The sequence below is a fragment of the Rhinatrema bivittatum genome, chromosome 11 (genome assembly GCF_901001135.1).
Source record: "Rhinatrema bivittatum chromosome 11, aRhiBiv1.1, whole genome shotgun sequence".
NCBI lineage: Eukaryota > Metazoa > Chordata > Amphibia > Gymnophiona > Rhinatrematidae > Rhinatrema > Rhinatrema bivittatum.
In genome coordinates this window covers 65,027,472-65,041,085 of record NC_042625.1, presented here as the reverse complement: position 1 = coordinate 65,041,085, position 13,614 = coordinate 65,027,472, and the positions used below count along the sequence as shown (strand labels likewise).

The 13,614-nt window shown below is 46.0% G+C and overlaps 1 protein-coding gene across 2 annotated transcripts in view; it reads left to right on the top strand.

Annotated features, from left to right (window-relative positions):
• The first annotated feature begins 1,401 nt into the window (after window positions 1–1,401).
• LRRC74B (leucine rich repeat containing 74B) overlaps window positions 1,402–13,614 on the top strand; it is a 38,373-nt gene continuing 26,160 nt past the window's right edge. For both annotated transcript variants that reach the window (XM_029571339.1, XM_029571338.1), the window contains exons 1-2: window positions 1,402–1,963; window positions 9,159–9,315. In XM_029571339.1, the coding sequence (XP_029427199.1) occupies window positions 1,778–1,963; window positions 9,159–9,315 (343 nt within the window). In that variant the 5' untranslated portion in view covers window positions 1,402–1,777. The remainder of the gene's footprint in view (window positions 1,964–9,158; window positions 9,316–13,614) is intronic.

The following is a 13,614-nucleotide window of genomic DNA, read 5'->3' as shown; positions in this document are numbered from 1 at the left end:
AAGCTAAGCTCCTATTTACCTCTGAACACTGTTCACAACTCAAAGGACTGCCTCTCTAGCAGTCGCCAGATCCTTGCTTTTAAAAGCTCACTAGAGGGATGGTCATTACAGACCCCGCAGAAGGAGGGGCTGCATTTGAATGAAACCTCCCACACTAGCCTGCTCTAGATCTATTTGACACGTGATACCCAGGGCTTACTGGTAACCTGGAAAGGGACCCGGGTTCCATGTGCAAAGCTGTCCTGCTATGTGCTGACAGTGCCTTGGAGCATGTAAATGAATGGTTATATGATGCTGCTTGACAAATCACTAAAATATTTGCTTTTTTCGGAACTAGCCTATCATACTAGTTACTAGACATATTCACAGCCTTAGCCAGCGCCCAGAATGTGGTGTGACCGCGTAAAGCCCGGGATCTGTTAATAGGAAGGAATAAAAATGGTTTTAAAATGGTGGAGGAGGAATAGCCTAGTGGTTAGAGCAGTGGCCTATGAACCAGGAGACCAGCATTTGAGTCCTGCTGTTGCTCCTTGTGACCTTGGGCAAGTCACTTTACCTTCTATTGCCTCAGGTACAAACTTACAGGCCAATACAGTACAGTGTGCTGCAACAGAGGTCCCAAAAAGTTAAAAAAAAAATTTGAATTCAGCCCACAGCTGTCAGGCCAAAAACCAGACACTCAATTTTGCCGGCATCTGGTTTCCCAGCCCGTGGCTGTCAGCGGGCTCGAGAACCGGCAGCGTCAGCTGTCAAACCCATTGACATTGTCAAACCCATTGACAGCCGCCACTCCTGTCAAAAAGGAGGTGCTAGGGACGCGCTAGTGTCCCTAGCACCTCCTTTCGCCCAGATCTACCGCCGGACCTAATTTAAATACTGCATTGCGCGCACCGGTGAGTGGTTGGTGCATGCGCAGGAAGAGCGGGCATTCGCCCGCTCTCCCGCGGACTTTACTGTATCGGCAGGTTAGATTGTAAGCCCTCTGGGGATAGAAAAATACCTACAGTACCTGAATGGAAACCGGTGTGATATCTCGATTGAGATCAAATGTCGATAAATAAAGTATTGTGGTTGCCATGTCAGTCCACTCAAATGCACAGAAATAAAGCCCAACAGCAACATAAATAAATAAAACACGAGACCTTTTTATTGGACTAACAATACATTTCTTGACTAAGTTTAGGGAGCTGATTCTTCCATCCTCAGGTCCCAGGCATGAGGGCCTGCGGAATGGGCTTACAAAATGCCAGAGGTCCACCCAGAGCCTGCTGGCCGGTCACTGCGATGGACACCTTTCCAGAGCACATGACAGCCACTCACTTGTTCCTTCCCTGTTACTCTCCTCCTCCTCCTCCTCCCCCCACAGGCCTCCCTGGAACCTTTACCATGGCAACGAGACAACAAGAAAGAACGGGGCCTGCTCTCTCCAGTTTAGAAGCAAACCTGGGCTTCCAGGGTCCTGAACTCATCTGTTAGCTGCATTTTACTACTTTACTTTGCTCTGTTCAAACTTTCTTAGTACAGCCTCCTAAATCGAGCTCCTATATCAGCCCAGATTCATTTCTGGGCTTTTATCTGTATTATCTGTTTATTTGAAATTCATCATTGCTGCATGCAATCTTTTAATCTTTCCCCCCCAGTTTGATATTTGTCCTCTGAAGTGCCACCGTAGACCTATTGTGTGAGGATATTTCTCAGGGGGAGTGTACGAGTCTCACACCGGAGTCTCTTTGAGTCCCCGAGTGCCCTGGGAGCTGCAAAATCTCGGAGCTGCAGGATGGTGCTGAGCCGGAGATTTGCCAAAGACCTGATGTCCAAGCTGCCTGCAGTAAAGGAGGTGAAAGATGCAGAGCAGGAGATGGAGGAGGAGGAGGAGGTTCGGACCTGTTGCTTGGGGGGTGTCAGCAGCAGGCCCGCCAGCCGACCCCTGGGAAATTTGAGCCGGGGAAGCGTCAACCAACAGGTAAGTCATACTCCCATTAACAGCGCCAGTTGTAGTGACTGCACGCTGTACTTTCACAAAGCTGAATTACAACCCAGCTTTCCTTACAGTCTATAGCAATACATTCCCGCTAGGGCGAGGAAGAGAGCAGGTTGTGCAGGGAGCTGGAGAACTAGAGCCGTGCTCTGATCCAAGTTATTGTTAGATCTTGGGTGGAGTGAGTGTGTGGTACAAGACCAGAGGTTAAGGGGTTTCAGTCAGACAGTCCCACACACTCACTGGACATTTCTTACCAGGACTGCTTTAACTGCTGAAGGGATCCTAGGCAAATTTTGTGGATGAGTCACCTTTTATTGTTTCCATATTGTGTTTGGATTTTAGATTTAATTACTTGCCTTTCCAAATCACCATTAGGTATAGTGGGTAGTCCCCTGCCCCAGAGGGCTTACACTATAAGGGTGTGCTCAGAAGGACACACATGTTTATCCTCAGTTTTGTGCATAGTTTTTCAGGCTGATGCAATAACCTGTGCAATAAAGCCACTCTGAAATTCAGCGCACAGGTTCTTGACACGCAGACTACAGTTTTCTTTTTACCTTCCAATGCAATAAGCTAAAGCTGTGCTAATGCACTGGGAATTAAAAAAAAAAGGGTGCAAACTGGAAGATTTGCGATCAGCACAAGTTGAACACATATTTTAAACCTGGGTGCTGTTCCTTTAGGAGCAATGGGGGACGGGGGCGAGAGAAAGCTTAAGCAAAGGAACCATGTGAGGTCTGGCCTGCCCAATGTTTGGCCGGGAGGAGAGAACCATTGAAAGTGTGGTGAGAAAAAGAGGGTGGCGAGGACAGGCCCCTGATAGGAGACAGAAGTTTTTTTTTTTTAAACCTGCAGCGGTGCCAGGGACGGTACTGTGGGGGCTGGTGCGGGGAAGGCCACTATGAGACTGAGGCAATTAGGGGGGAAAAAAATAAACAAAACAAAATGCAAGAAGTTAGTGTGTGCTCATGAGGCCTCTCCTGCGCCCTCTTCGGTCGGTACCACCTGCTGTTGTGCAGCCACAAAGACCCGCATTTCAGGGAAGCTGGAGAACTTCAGGTTGGCAAAGCTCTGACCTGGAGTATAATTTCCAGCACGAAGAAACAGCGAGTTAAGCTGGCACACCTCTCTGCATCATGGGGGTAATGCTTAATGCCTTCATTTACATAGGATTTCCATGCGAGGGTGCTATACTGGGTATACAGTTTTGCATGCCCATTTTATGCCACCATCCGCAGTCAGGTTTGTGTTCACAGCTAGGGGGTAAAAACTATGTGTTCTGCTGAACGCACCACATTACATCAGTCTTTTCGTGCGCAAACGTTACTCTGATGCACGGAGTTTTGTGCACGCATTTTTGTGCACAAAACAATGTGCATATAGTCAGCACCCCCCCTGATGTAAATATAATAGTAATGAAGACATTAGCTATTAATCCCCAATGTACAGAGACGGGCTTCCTTAACTCGGGTTTTCTTAGCACTGGAAACTTAACTCATAATAAAGAAGTGGAGTCAGGGTTGGACTTCCAATGGCTGAACTAGGAAGTCCAACCCTGGGGGTGAATTTTTCACCTGGGGGTGAAAGATTTCCACCAACGTGAGGCCCCGGCTTCTAGAGAAACTCATCCTGCCAGCAGCTGAAGAGGGTGACGGGTGGACGAGTGTAGGGTGGAGCAAGAGAGTGAGAGAGAGAGGATGCTGGCACTGCAGAAACAGTGCAAAATGTCGGGGTGATGCTGGTTTGCTAGACATGGAGTAGAGGGGATAGAGAAGAAATATTAGGAGGAGGAGGAGAAGAAAGAAGAGATGCTGGGCAGGAGGAGAAACAGAGGGGTAGTATGGGCAGAGGGCAAAGAGAGGGAGGTGCTGGGCAGAATGTAAAGAGATCTAGGGAGGTGCTGTGCCAGAGCGAATACTGCTGAAGAAGGAAGCGCTGTGCACCACTAGGTAACTCTCAGAAGGAGGGAGGGAGCACAAGAATGAAAGTTTGCATAGGGTGCCTGATACTCTTGCACCAGCCTTGGGTAGAGTAAGGTTTCCAGGGCTATCATAGGTCGGGGAAGGGGGGGGGGGGTGGAAGCTGGAGTTCCATACCAGGACCTGTATTTGGGATTTATGTGCAGAAAATACGTTATGTGCACAGAAAGCATGTTTTCTGTGCATGTAACGAGAAATAGATCTACTTTATGGGATTTGCCAGCTACTTGCAACCAGGATTGGCCACTGTCTGAAAGGGGGATGCTGGGCTCGATGGACCTTGATCTCACTCAGCAGGCAAATCGTGTATTCCTATGTTATGCTAAAATGTGATGTATGCGCACAAAAAATTATTTCTGCACTAAAAACATTTTTGTGCGCATAAATCATATTTTAGTCACAGAAAACATGCTTTGTGTGCACGAAGCATAATTTCTGCACATAGATCCTGAGTACAGGTCTCTGCAAGGAGAGGTGGCTGGCTAAGTTAGGGGCATTCCAGGCGTGTAACTGAATTAGCTAGCTAATTGCTGTCCTAAACTTAGCTGGATAAATTTAGCCAGCTAACTTTAAGATAGCTGGCTATATTTATTTATTTATTTTATGTATTTATTTATAGACTTTTCTTTGCCGACATTCGTGAGGCACATCATACCGGCTTACATTGAACTGAAAGGAGGAAAATACAGTGAACAGAATAACATGTCATAGTTAAACGCAAATGGTGTAAGATATAAGCATTGTAAAAACATTCTGAGATTATATATAATAACATAAAAGAACTAAATAGCTATGGAGGAAAAAAGGTAGAAAGAAAGAAAGAGAAACTTTGTACAAACTAAGAAAACTTTATCTTTAACAATGAGAAAGTGGTATAGGGGTTATGAAGTGAAGCAAAGTTCCAGGGGGGGAGGGTAGGGGCACAGAAGGAAAAGGAGAAGAGCATGGGAGGAGGGGGGAGGTATAATCAATAGTGAAGCTACCCTATTGATTATACCTCCAAAATAACTGGATAAGTTTATCTGACTATGCTATCCGAATCGTAACTGAATATGGACCTGTATGTTTTTTGCACACAAAGCACGGTTTATTTGCATAGAACATATTTTTATATGTGTGAAGAATCTTTTTCGGTACATTTTCAAGTTGACGTGTTTTATTTAACTCCTGATTCATTAGTTTACTGCATTGGAGGTTTAATTTTTCTTTGTTGTATTTGTGTTAAGAAAACTGTGTGCTGAATTTCAGTGCACAGTTTATTACATTAGCTCCTAAATTTGTATATGAGCCAATGGAAGGTGATGTGACTTGGCCAAAGGTCCAAGGAGCATCAGTGGAAGTAATGGGATTTGAACTTTGGCTTCCCTAATTCTCAGCTGTTTGCTCTAACCACTAGGATAATATTGACCACCACTATCTTTTGCCTCCTCAACCCCAGCACTCTTCCTTCTCTCTTCCCTCATCTCCCTGTTAATCTTATGCTGTCAGCCTACTGCTGCAGCTTAGCTCCTCTGTAATGGCTGATGGGAAGGCAACTGCACGCCACCTTCTCCTTCTGCCTGTGTAAGCCAACACAAGCATGCCTCTACCTTTTTCTGGCCCATGTAAGGCCATGCAAGAGTAGCATGAAGTGTCTTCCTCCTTCCAGCCTTTGTGGGCTGGCACAAGCACAGTGTTAAGGGCCTTGCACTATTGGATGGGCCAGTGCAAGACCCTTAACACTGCATAATAGGCAGAATCCTCATTTTCAATCTATCACTTTCATCATATAAGTCTAATCAAAATACATGAATAATAATTTTGCTGCAGTTCCCTTTCCTACCAATCATACTTTTGTCACAGTTCCTCTTTTCTTACTTAAAGTGACATTAGTCATTAGCTCATTATCTTATTATCTCCTACCAATAATCTGCAGTGCCTAATAACTTAAACTTCAGAAGGAAGCAACTTTGTCATAACACTGTCACAAGACTCACTTCTCCATTTTCCCTTATTACCTTTTCACCTTCTCTTGGATAGTGCTGTCCAGAATGTTCAGTTCTTCTTTTTGTTGTTTGCTTCTGCATTGTACTGCCAAGCATTTTTATGTTCCATTAGTTATTTTAATTCTTGCTGATTCTCTATTTGTTACGAGCGCGGTCGTCTCCAGCGGGTGGTGAGCCCTTGGGCCACGGCAGGACTCAAGGAGGAGCCCAAAGCCACACCGTGGGAGGTGAGCTGAGCAGGCATGGGGAGCCAGGCGGGTACAAAAGCAGGGAGTCCGACCCTCAGCCGGACCTGCACGCCCATGGTAGCCAACACTGGGAAGTTGACTGATGAACGGTCCTCCGACTGTTCCTGGCCCTTTCGGACCTGCCGCTGGGGACGGCAATGGGCGGCAGGCCGGACAGAGGCGAGGGCAGACAGAGTCCTTACACTGAAGACATCGTAGACAAGGCAGGTGCAAACAACGAAGATGAGGGCTGGAAGGAAGACATGGCACTGTCCATCAGGGCGCCCTACTCAGCCCACCCGTGGGACTGAGTCGCGGACCACCCCATCCCAGACACGCCCTACACAGCCCAGGAAGGCTGGTCGCGGACCACACTGAGGAAAGGAGGGTGCACCAGGAAAGGTCCAGTCGAGAAGGAACTCCGATGCCAGGACCAATGACATCCGAAGCCCCGTCAGCTGGCAGGAACAGAAGCTCAAGAGCCCGGGGGACAAATCCCTCCTGTTGGCCACACCAGGGCCCAACAGGCCAGAAGGCTCTGGAGCCAGACGAGGACATCAAGGAAGAGCAGGAACTGGATCAGACATCAGGTAACACATCAAGGCAGACATCAGTAACATCAGGTAGCGGACATCAAAACAGGACATCAAGGCAGCGACACTGGACAGGAACCCATCAAGGCATAGGCGATCACGGAGGACCTGGATCAGCAAGGTTACAGACAACTGTAGAGCCCGATCCGAAGGCAAGTTGCAAGTGACAAGAAAGTCCTTATATACTGGAGGTTGTAGGCAACTCCCTGGGAGGAGTTTGCCAGGACCGCCCCTCACTGGTCCTATAAGTAAGGTGGAGAGCTGCGGGCCAGCCCCTAGGGAAACGGGCGTGGCTGGAAACCAGGAAGTCCAAACAGCCAAGCAAGCCACAGGAACAGCTAGGCCTCTCAGGCCCTGGAGCAAGTCCCGGATGGAACACAGGCGAGGCCCTGGCTTCGGAGCGGCCTCCGGTGGAAGGTGAGAGACCACCTGTAGCGCAGCAACAGGGGGAATTGTAACACTATTAGTATCTACTTGCACAGTCTTCAACCTCTTGGCCTGCTTTGATACCTAAACTCCATTGGCCCTAACAACATTAGGCCTTCTAATTAGCCACCTCACTTTTATGTTGAACCCCACCAAAAGACTCTGGCGGTACTTTTTCCTGGTCTCCTTGATGTGGTCTACCATCCTATTGCAGTGAGTATTCAGTGAACTATTTGAAAGGACTATTCCCCTACATCACTGAGGGCCTTGGAGGTCTTCCTGCCAGTGGAACCCTGGTTGCTCAGTGATTTATTGGTTCATATCAAAGATAGAAAGAGAAGAGAGAGATTTGAGACATTTGTGCTGAAGCCCTGAGAAAATGATAGTCCTTTACTCAGTCTTACAACAAAGAAGGGGTTACAACTACATGTGGGGGTGAAGACTCTACAGTGTTGCATGAGGAAGGAACAGACTAGACAGGCCTCACTTTCTTTATCTGCTGTCACACTCTTTTATTAGGTTTCAAAGGACAGAAAGCAAGGAGAGACCAAGTAAAGGAATGATACACAGGGGAAAGTGTGAGACGAGAGAGGGATTAAAGAGAGAAAAAACAGACTAGAATGAAGAAGGGACCTATACAGTGAAAGAGAGAATGAATGAAAGGCAGGCCTCACTAGAGACAAATAGAAATGAAACAAAAAAAGCCTGAAAACACAAAAAGAGAAGAGAAAGGCAGGAAAAAAAGAAGGGGAACAACAAGTACAAGTCAGGTGAACAAAACTCAATAAGATTCCTCTTCCTGCTGGGGCCAATGCAAAGCAGTGCACTTAGCCGAGCGCACTATTTAACCTGCAGTTGGGTGCACGTTTTGGAGGCACATCCACAGCCCCTTAAGTTATAAGGGGATTAGTGCACCCATAACGCGCATCCAAAGTGTTGTGAAAGTAATAGTGCTCATCACATGCAAATGCATATTGATGAGGCTATTAGTTATTCACCCCACATGCAAAAACAAAATGTGCGCTGGACCCGCGCATTTTTACGCTCAGAAATTAATGCCTGCCCAGAGCAGGTGTTACTTACTGAGCATCCCACAAAGTTGTACAGAAAAGCAGAACATACTGCTTTTCTGTACATCCTCTGACCTAATATCGTGGAAATATTAAGTCAGAGGAACCAAAAGTTTAAAAAGGTAAAAAAAAAAAAAGGGCCGGGGTCAAGGTAGGGAAACGGATGCTCAGTTAACGAGCATTCATTTTCCTAACCTGTGACTGTGCACCGGTTAGGAAAATAGATGCTCGTAAGATTGAACGTCTGCTTTCCTAACTCGCAGACAGCCGACCTCTCCTGGGCACCCGCTCCCATGGAGGCGCTAGGGGCGCTCAATTGACCCTAGCGCCTCCTTGACTGCTCGACTCCCAATTTAAATATTGCATGGTGCACCCAGGAGAGGTGTCTGGGCACGAGATAGGAAAGTGAGGGCTCAACACTGAGCGCCTGCTTTCAGCACACTTTTTTTGCATCGGCCCCTATATGCTTAAGACACCTGGGAGAGTTGCTTCCCTGGTGGACCGATACATCCATATCTGGGAAGAACCCCTAGTATCCCTCTCCAGTTGTCCTCCTTACTCCAAGCCCAGTATATAGGAAAATAGCTCTTTTTTATGCAGGTCCTTAATTCTCTGAATGCAAGAGGACAGGATTTGTAAGTGAATGTACTCCTGGCCTGCCCTTGTGGTGCAGTGATCAGTCCACAGATCTGAACCTATGGCTCTATTATTCTGTTCCTTCATGCACCATGGACTGAGACCATCAGTAAAGGTACTTAGCCACTCTAAGCTCAAGCTTTGAATCTCTTTGAAGCAGGGGCATGGCAGCCACATGATATCTCTTATACAGTGCTGTGTACGCTGATGGCACTACAGAGCTAAGCTAAACAGATGTACATTCTTACTTATGTTGTTTAGACTGTGCACCGATCATCTAGTGTACGAGGCCTGCTACTAACAAAAAGCACTACTGATGCAGAGAAGGAGGATGAGGAGAGTATAAGAGGACTCTTTCAGTATTCACGGAATATCAGCGAGACTGATGAGGACTTGGACATGGACCTTGAACTAAGAGGTATGGCACCAAATATCATGGCATCATTTTCTACCACTCTATATCACTAGAGCTATGAAGTTGAATAATGACGCCCTTGTGTTCCTGCCCTATGATTGTAAGTTCAGATCTGTTTAGTTTGCTAGCAAATAAGTATTACTGCAAGCAGTGCATGAACAGATTACAAAGCTCAGGCTATGTTCTTTCTGTAACAGCGGGGTGGCTAACTTCCTTGAGGGTGGTATCTCTGGGAGAGTGGTAATTCTCTTCACTGTGGGTGCTATGTGCCAACAAATCTCGCAGGAAGCATTGGCTTAGTGTCCAAAATAAAACTTTACTGAATAAATGATAGTCAGATGGAATGGCACAATTAAACGAATCCCAGCATCACGGTCTTTCTTCTCTTGATTACAGTCTTTATCCTCTATCTGTGCAGGAATCTTTTAAACAGGCAAGGGATCCATCCACCTTTCTGGATTAGGCAAAGTGGTGGTCCTAAGATGGTCAGGAAAACTCCTTCCAAAGATGGCCAAAATCTTGTCCATGCATAGAGAGTACATCCTCTCTCCCCCCCAGGGGGTGAAGACCCCTGATGGGTCGTGATGTCTTCACTGATTTTCAAAAGTCTCTTACTCACAATTAGTAGCTGTTCAGGATCTTTAAATACAATGGGGATCCCTGCTGGGAGGGATCCTAGCTGGAACTGTATCTCCACAGGTCCTTAGATGGTTAGGAAGAGGGGCAGAAAAAAAACTCTTCCTCCCAGATCTTCACAAATCAATTTCTTCTGGGCCCCAAAAATGAAATATCACCGGAGTTATTGCTTACAATGGGCAACCTTGGAGGACAGGTCTTCCCTATCACTGGGTATCCCAAACACAGGGTTTTCCATTGCCTGAATCCAGGAAAGGCCCAAGGGTCTAGCAAGGTTCCTACCAAGTAAAAGCCCAAAATTCAAAAAATGTTCCTGTGAGGAAATCCTTACCCAGCAGGGAGTGGATGGGCAGGGAAATCCCCAACCTTACTCGCAGACTGCCAGCTGGGACGGCCAAAGGCCCAAGAGTAGGCCCCAAATCAGCCTAGGTAAAATCTCTAACCCTCCTCCTGAACTGCAAACCTATACTGCCCCCAGAGCTCTTGGCAGTATTAATGAATGAATTTATTTGCATTTATTAAATGCCTTTTTAAAAATCATTTACCCAGGGAAGTATACAGCAAGTTAAATGTATATAAATTGCCCTTTATTTGAAATTTGCCCGACTCTGGCCAAGTTTCGCTTTTTGGTCAAGAGCTGCCTCAGGGGCAATAAATGTCAGCAGGGATTATCACATGCCCGTAAGGTTGATGTTGTGGTGTTACTTATCCGCTTTATGAATTTTTCAGTTTTATTCTGGTATTGCACACATCGGTATGCTGCAGCATGTGATTATGCAGTGCGGCATGGGGTAAGACTGCCACCTAATGTAATTGATCCTATAGCCTGTGTCTCAGCCCTTTGAAGGCTCGCTCTTGTTTGGGAGTGAGTTGGAGAAGCTGGCCAGTAAGTGGGGCAAATCCCCAGTTCCTCAGTTATTGGAGGATAAGATGCAGATGCCGCGCTCCTTTGGCATGAGAGGTTGTGCTAGGGATCCAAGCATTTTTGACCCTTCAGAGGAGTGACCTTACAGAGGACTCGACGATTCGGTAGATCTCAGTCCTTTCATCCCAGACAGCCCAGATGGGGCAAGTGGGAGATTAATTTTAATCCTATTAGTTTTAACCATCAAATGGAGTGGAGGAGTAGTCTAGTGCTTACAGCAGTGGGCTATGAACTGGGGAGACCAGGGTTCAAGTCCCATTTGTTGCTCCTTGTCACCTTGTGTGAGTCACTTTACTCTCCATTGCCTCAGGTACAAACTTAGATTATAAACCCTGTGAGGGTAGGGAAATACCTACAGTACCTGAATGTAATCTGCTTTGAAGTGCCAAAGAGCAAAATATATATAAATATCAATTGACTCATCTTTATCCATATGTTTATTCACACCTTCAAAAAAATGTAGCAGATTGGTGATTTCCCTTGGTTTGTCCCATTAAACTATGACTATCTATTAGGGATGTGCATTCAGCCGTTTTGGTGATACACGTGCAACTTGCTGACTTCCTAGTGCATGCAAAAAAACAGATAATATGTATGTATCTCATAGCAAAGTGGTAAAGTCAATAACCACAAAGAAAGGCTATGCATTGGTCAAAACGTAGAGCCTGCTAAGAAATCCAAAACCAGAGTACTGGTCACCTCAAGGAAGAACGAAGATATTTTGCTCCTTTCAAGAAACAGGCCACATCTGAATGAGCCGATAAGGATTCACCATTCACCTGACCCCTGAAACAGGCAAGAGCCGCTACTTGCACCTTTAAGGAATTAAGGGCCAACCCTTTATTCAATCCATCCTGCAAAAATTCCAAAATGAGCGGGATCTTAACTGAACGAGGAACACCTCGATCTTCACACCAAGTCTCAAACACTTGCCAAATCCGCACATAGGCTATGGAAGTGGAGAACTTTCTTGCTCATAGCAAGGTGGCAATCAATGCAGTAGAATAATCATGTTTCAGCAACCATGCCCTCAAGAGCCATACTGTAAGACAAAATCAAGTCAGATATTCGTGAAGAACAGGTCCCTGCTGCAACAGATTCCTGGAGCAGGACCAGGAGGCCAGGATCAGGAACCAGGAGCACAGAGGCAAACTGCTATTCCAACAGAGCAAACCTATTGCTGAGCCAAGGAGAGGCAGGAGAAGTGGTCTTAAATATTCCCAGACTACTGATGTCATCAGGGGGTGCCACAGGAGGATTCCCGCCACAGGTCCTTTAAGTGCCGGCACATTGGACGTGCACGCACCTAAGGAGATCCTTGCAGCATGCTGGCAGCGGCATGGGCATAGTTGCTCTGCGCTGGGTGGCTGCGTTGATGCCGGGGAGGCCAGTCACAGCATCGGGGGATCCAAGCTGAGACTGGGTATGTGAGGCAGTGCCTTTATGTTCCCCCTTAAACCAGTGTAGGACCAGGCTAGGTGCCTGGTCCCTTTTAATTCCCCTTATGAAAGAGAGTTCTGTAGGTGGGGCCCAGCAGGGGAGGAAGGGAATAGTTAATAAAATGGAAAATGTCATAATGCCAATACATCGCTCCATGATGAGACTGCAACTTGAATACTGTGTACAATTCTGGTCGCCGCATCTCAAAAAAGATATAGTTGCGATGGAGAAGGTACAGAGAAGGGCAACCAAAATGATAAAGGAGATGGAACAGCTCCCCTATGAGGAAAGGCTGAAGAGGTTAGGACTGTTCAGCTTGGAGAAGAGACGGCTGAGGGGGGATATGATAGATGTCTTTAAGATCATGAGAAGTCTTGAATGAGTAGATGTGAATCGGTTATTTACACTTTCGAATAATAGAAGGACAGGGGCATTCCATGAAGTTAGCAAGTAGCACATTTATGACTAATTGGAGAAAATTCTTTTTCACTCAACGCACAATAAAGCTCTGGAATTTGTTGCCAGAGGATGTGGTTAGTGCAGTTAGTGTAGCTGGGTTCAAAAAAGGTTTGGATAAGTTCTTGGAGGAGAAGTTCATTAACGGCTATTAATCAAGTTTACTTAGGGAATATCCACTGCTATTAATTACATCAGTATTCACTGATCACTAACCAACCTCTTTCCCTTTTCAATTAATTCACCAGCTCCGTACCCGTGAACATTAATAAAAGCGGCGACCTTGATAAGTATAAAAATAAAAACTGAAGCGGGTCGGCAAAGCTGCTGGGGAGAAGGGATTTTAAGAATTAACAAAAAAACAAAAAAAGTGAATATCTTTAAAAATTAATAAAAGAATAATAGACGGAGGTGGAGAAAAGGATAACTGCAAATCGGTTACCCTTATTAGAAACCTCCATACAAAAAAACCACCAGATACGGTTTCCCTTAAAAAGGTTTAAGTTGGTGAATTAATTACATCAGTAGCATGGGATCTTCTTAGTATTTGGGTAATTGCCAGGTTCTTGTGACCTGGTTTGGCCTCTGTTGGAAACAGGATGCTGGGCTTGATGGACCCTTGGTCTGACCCAGCATGGCAATTTCTTATGTTCTTATGTTCTTAATAAGAGCTGGGACCTAGGTGGGTTAGTCAGACCAGAGCCAGGTCTCTAGGAGGAAGGCAACTCCTGTAGAATATTGCTGTCCAAACACTGAGCTGTAAGAGTACTGATAGAAGCGATAGTGAACTGTGAGTAATTGGAGTGAAATGTTCTGAAGGTAAAGGCAGACTACTAATGAGTATG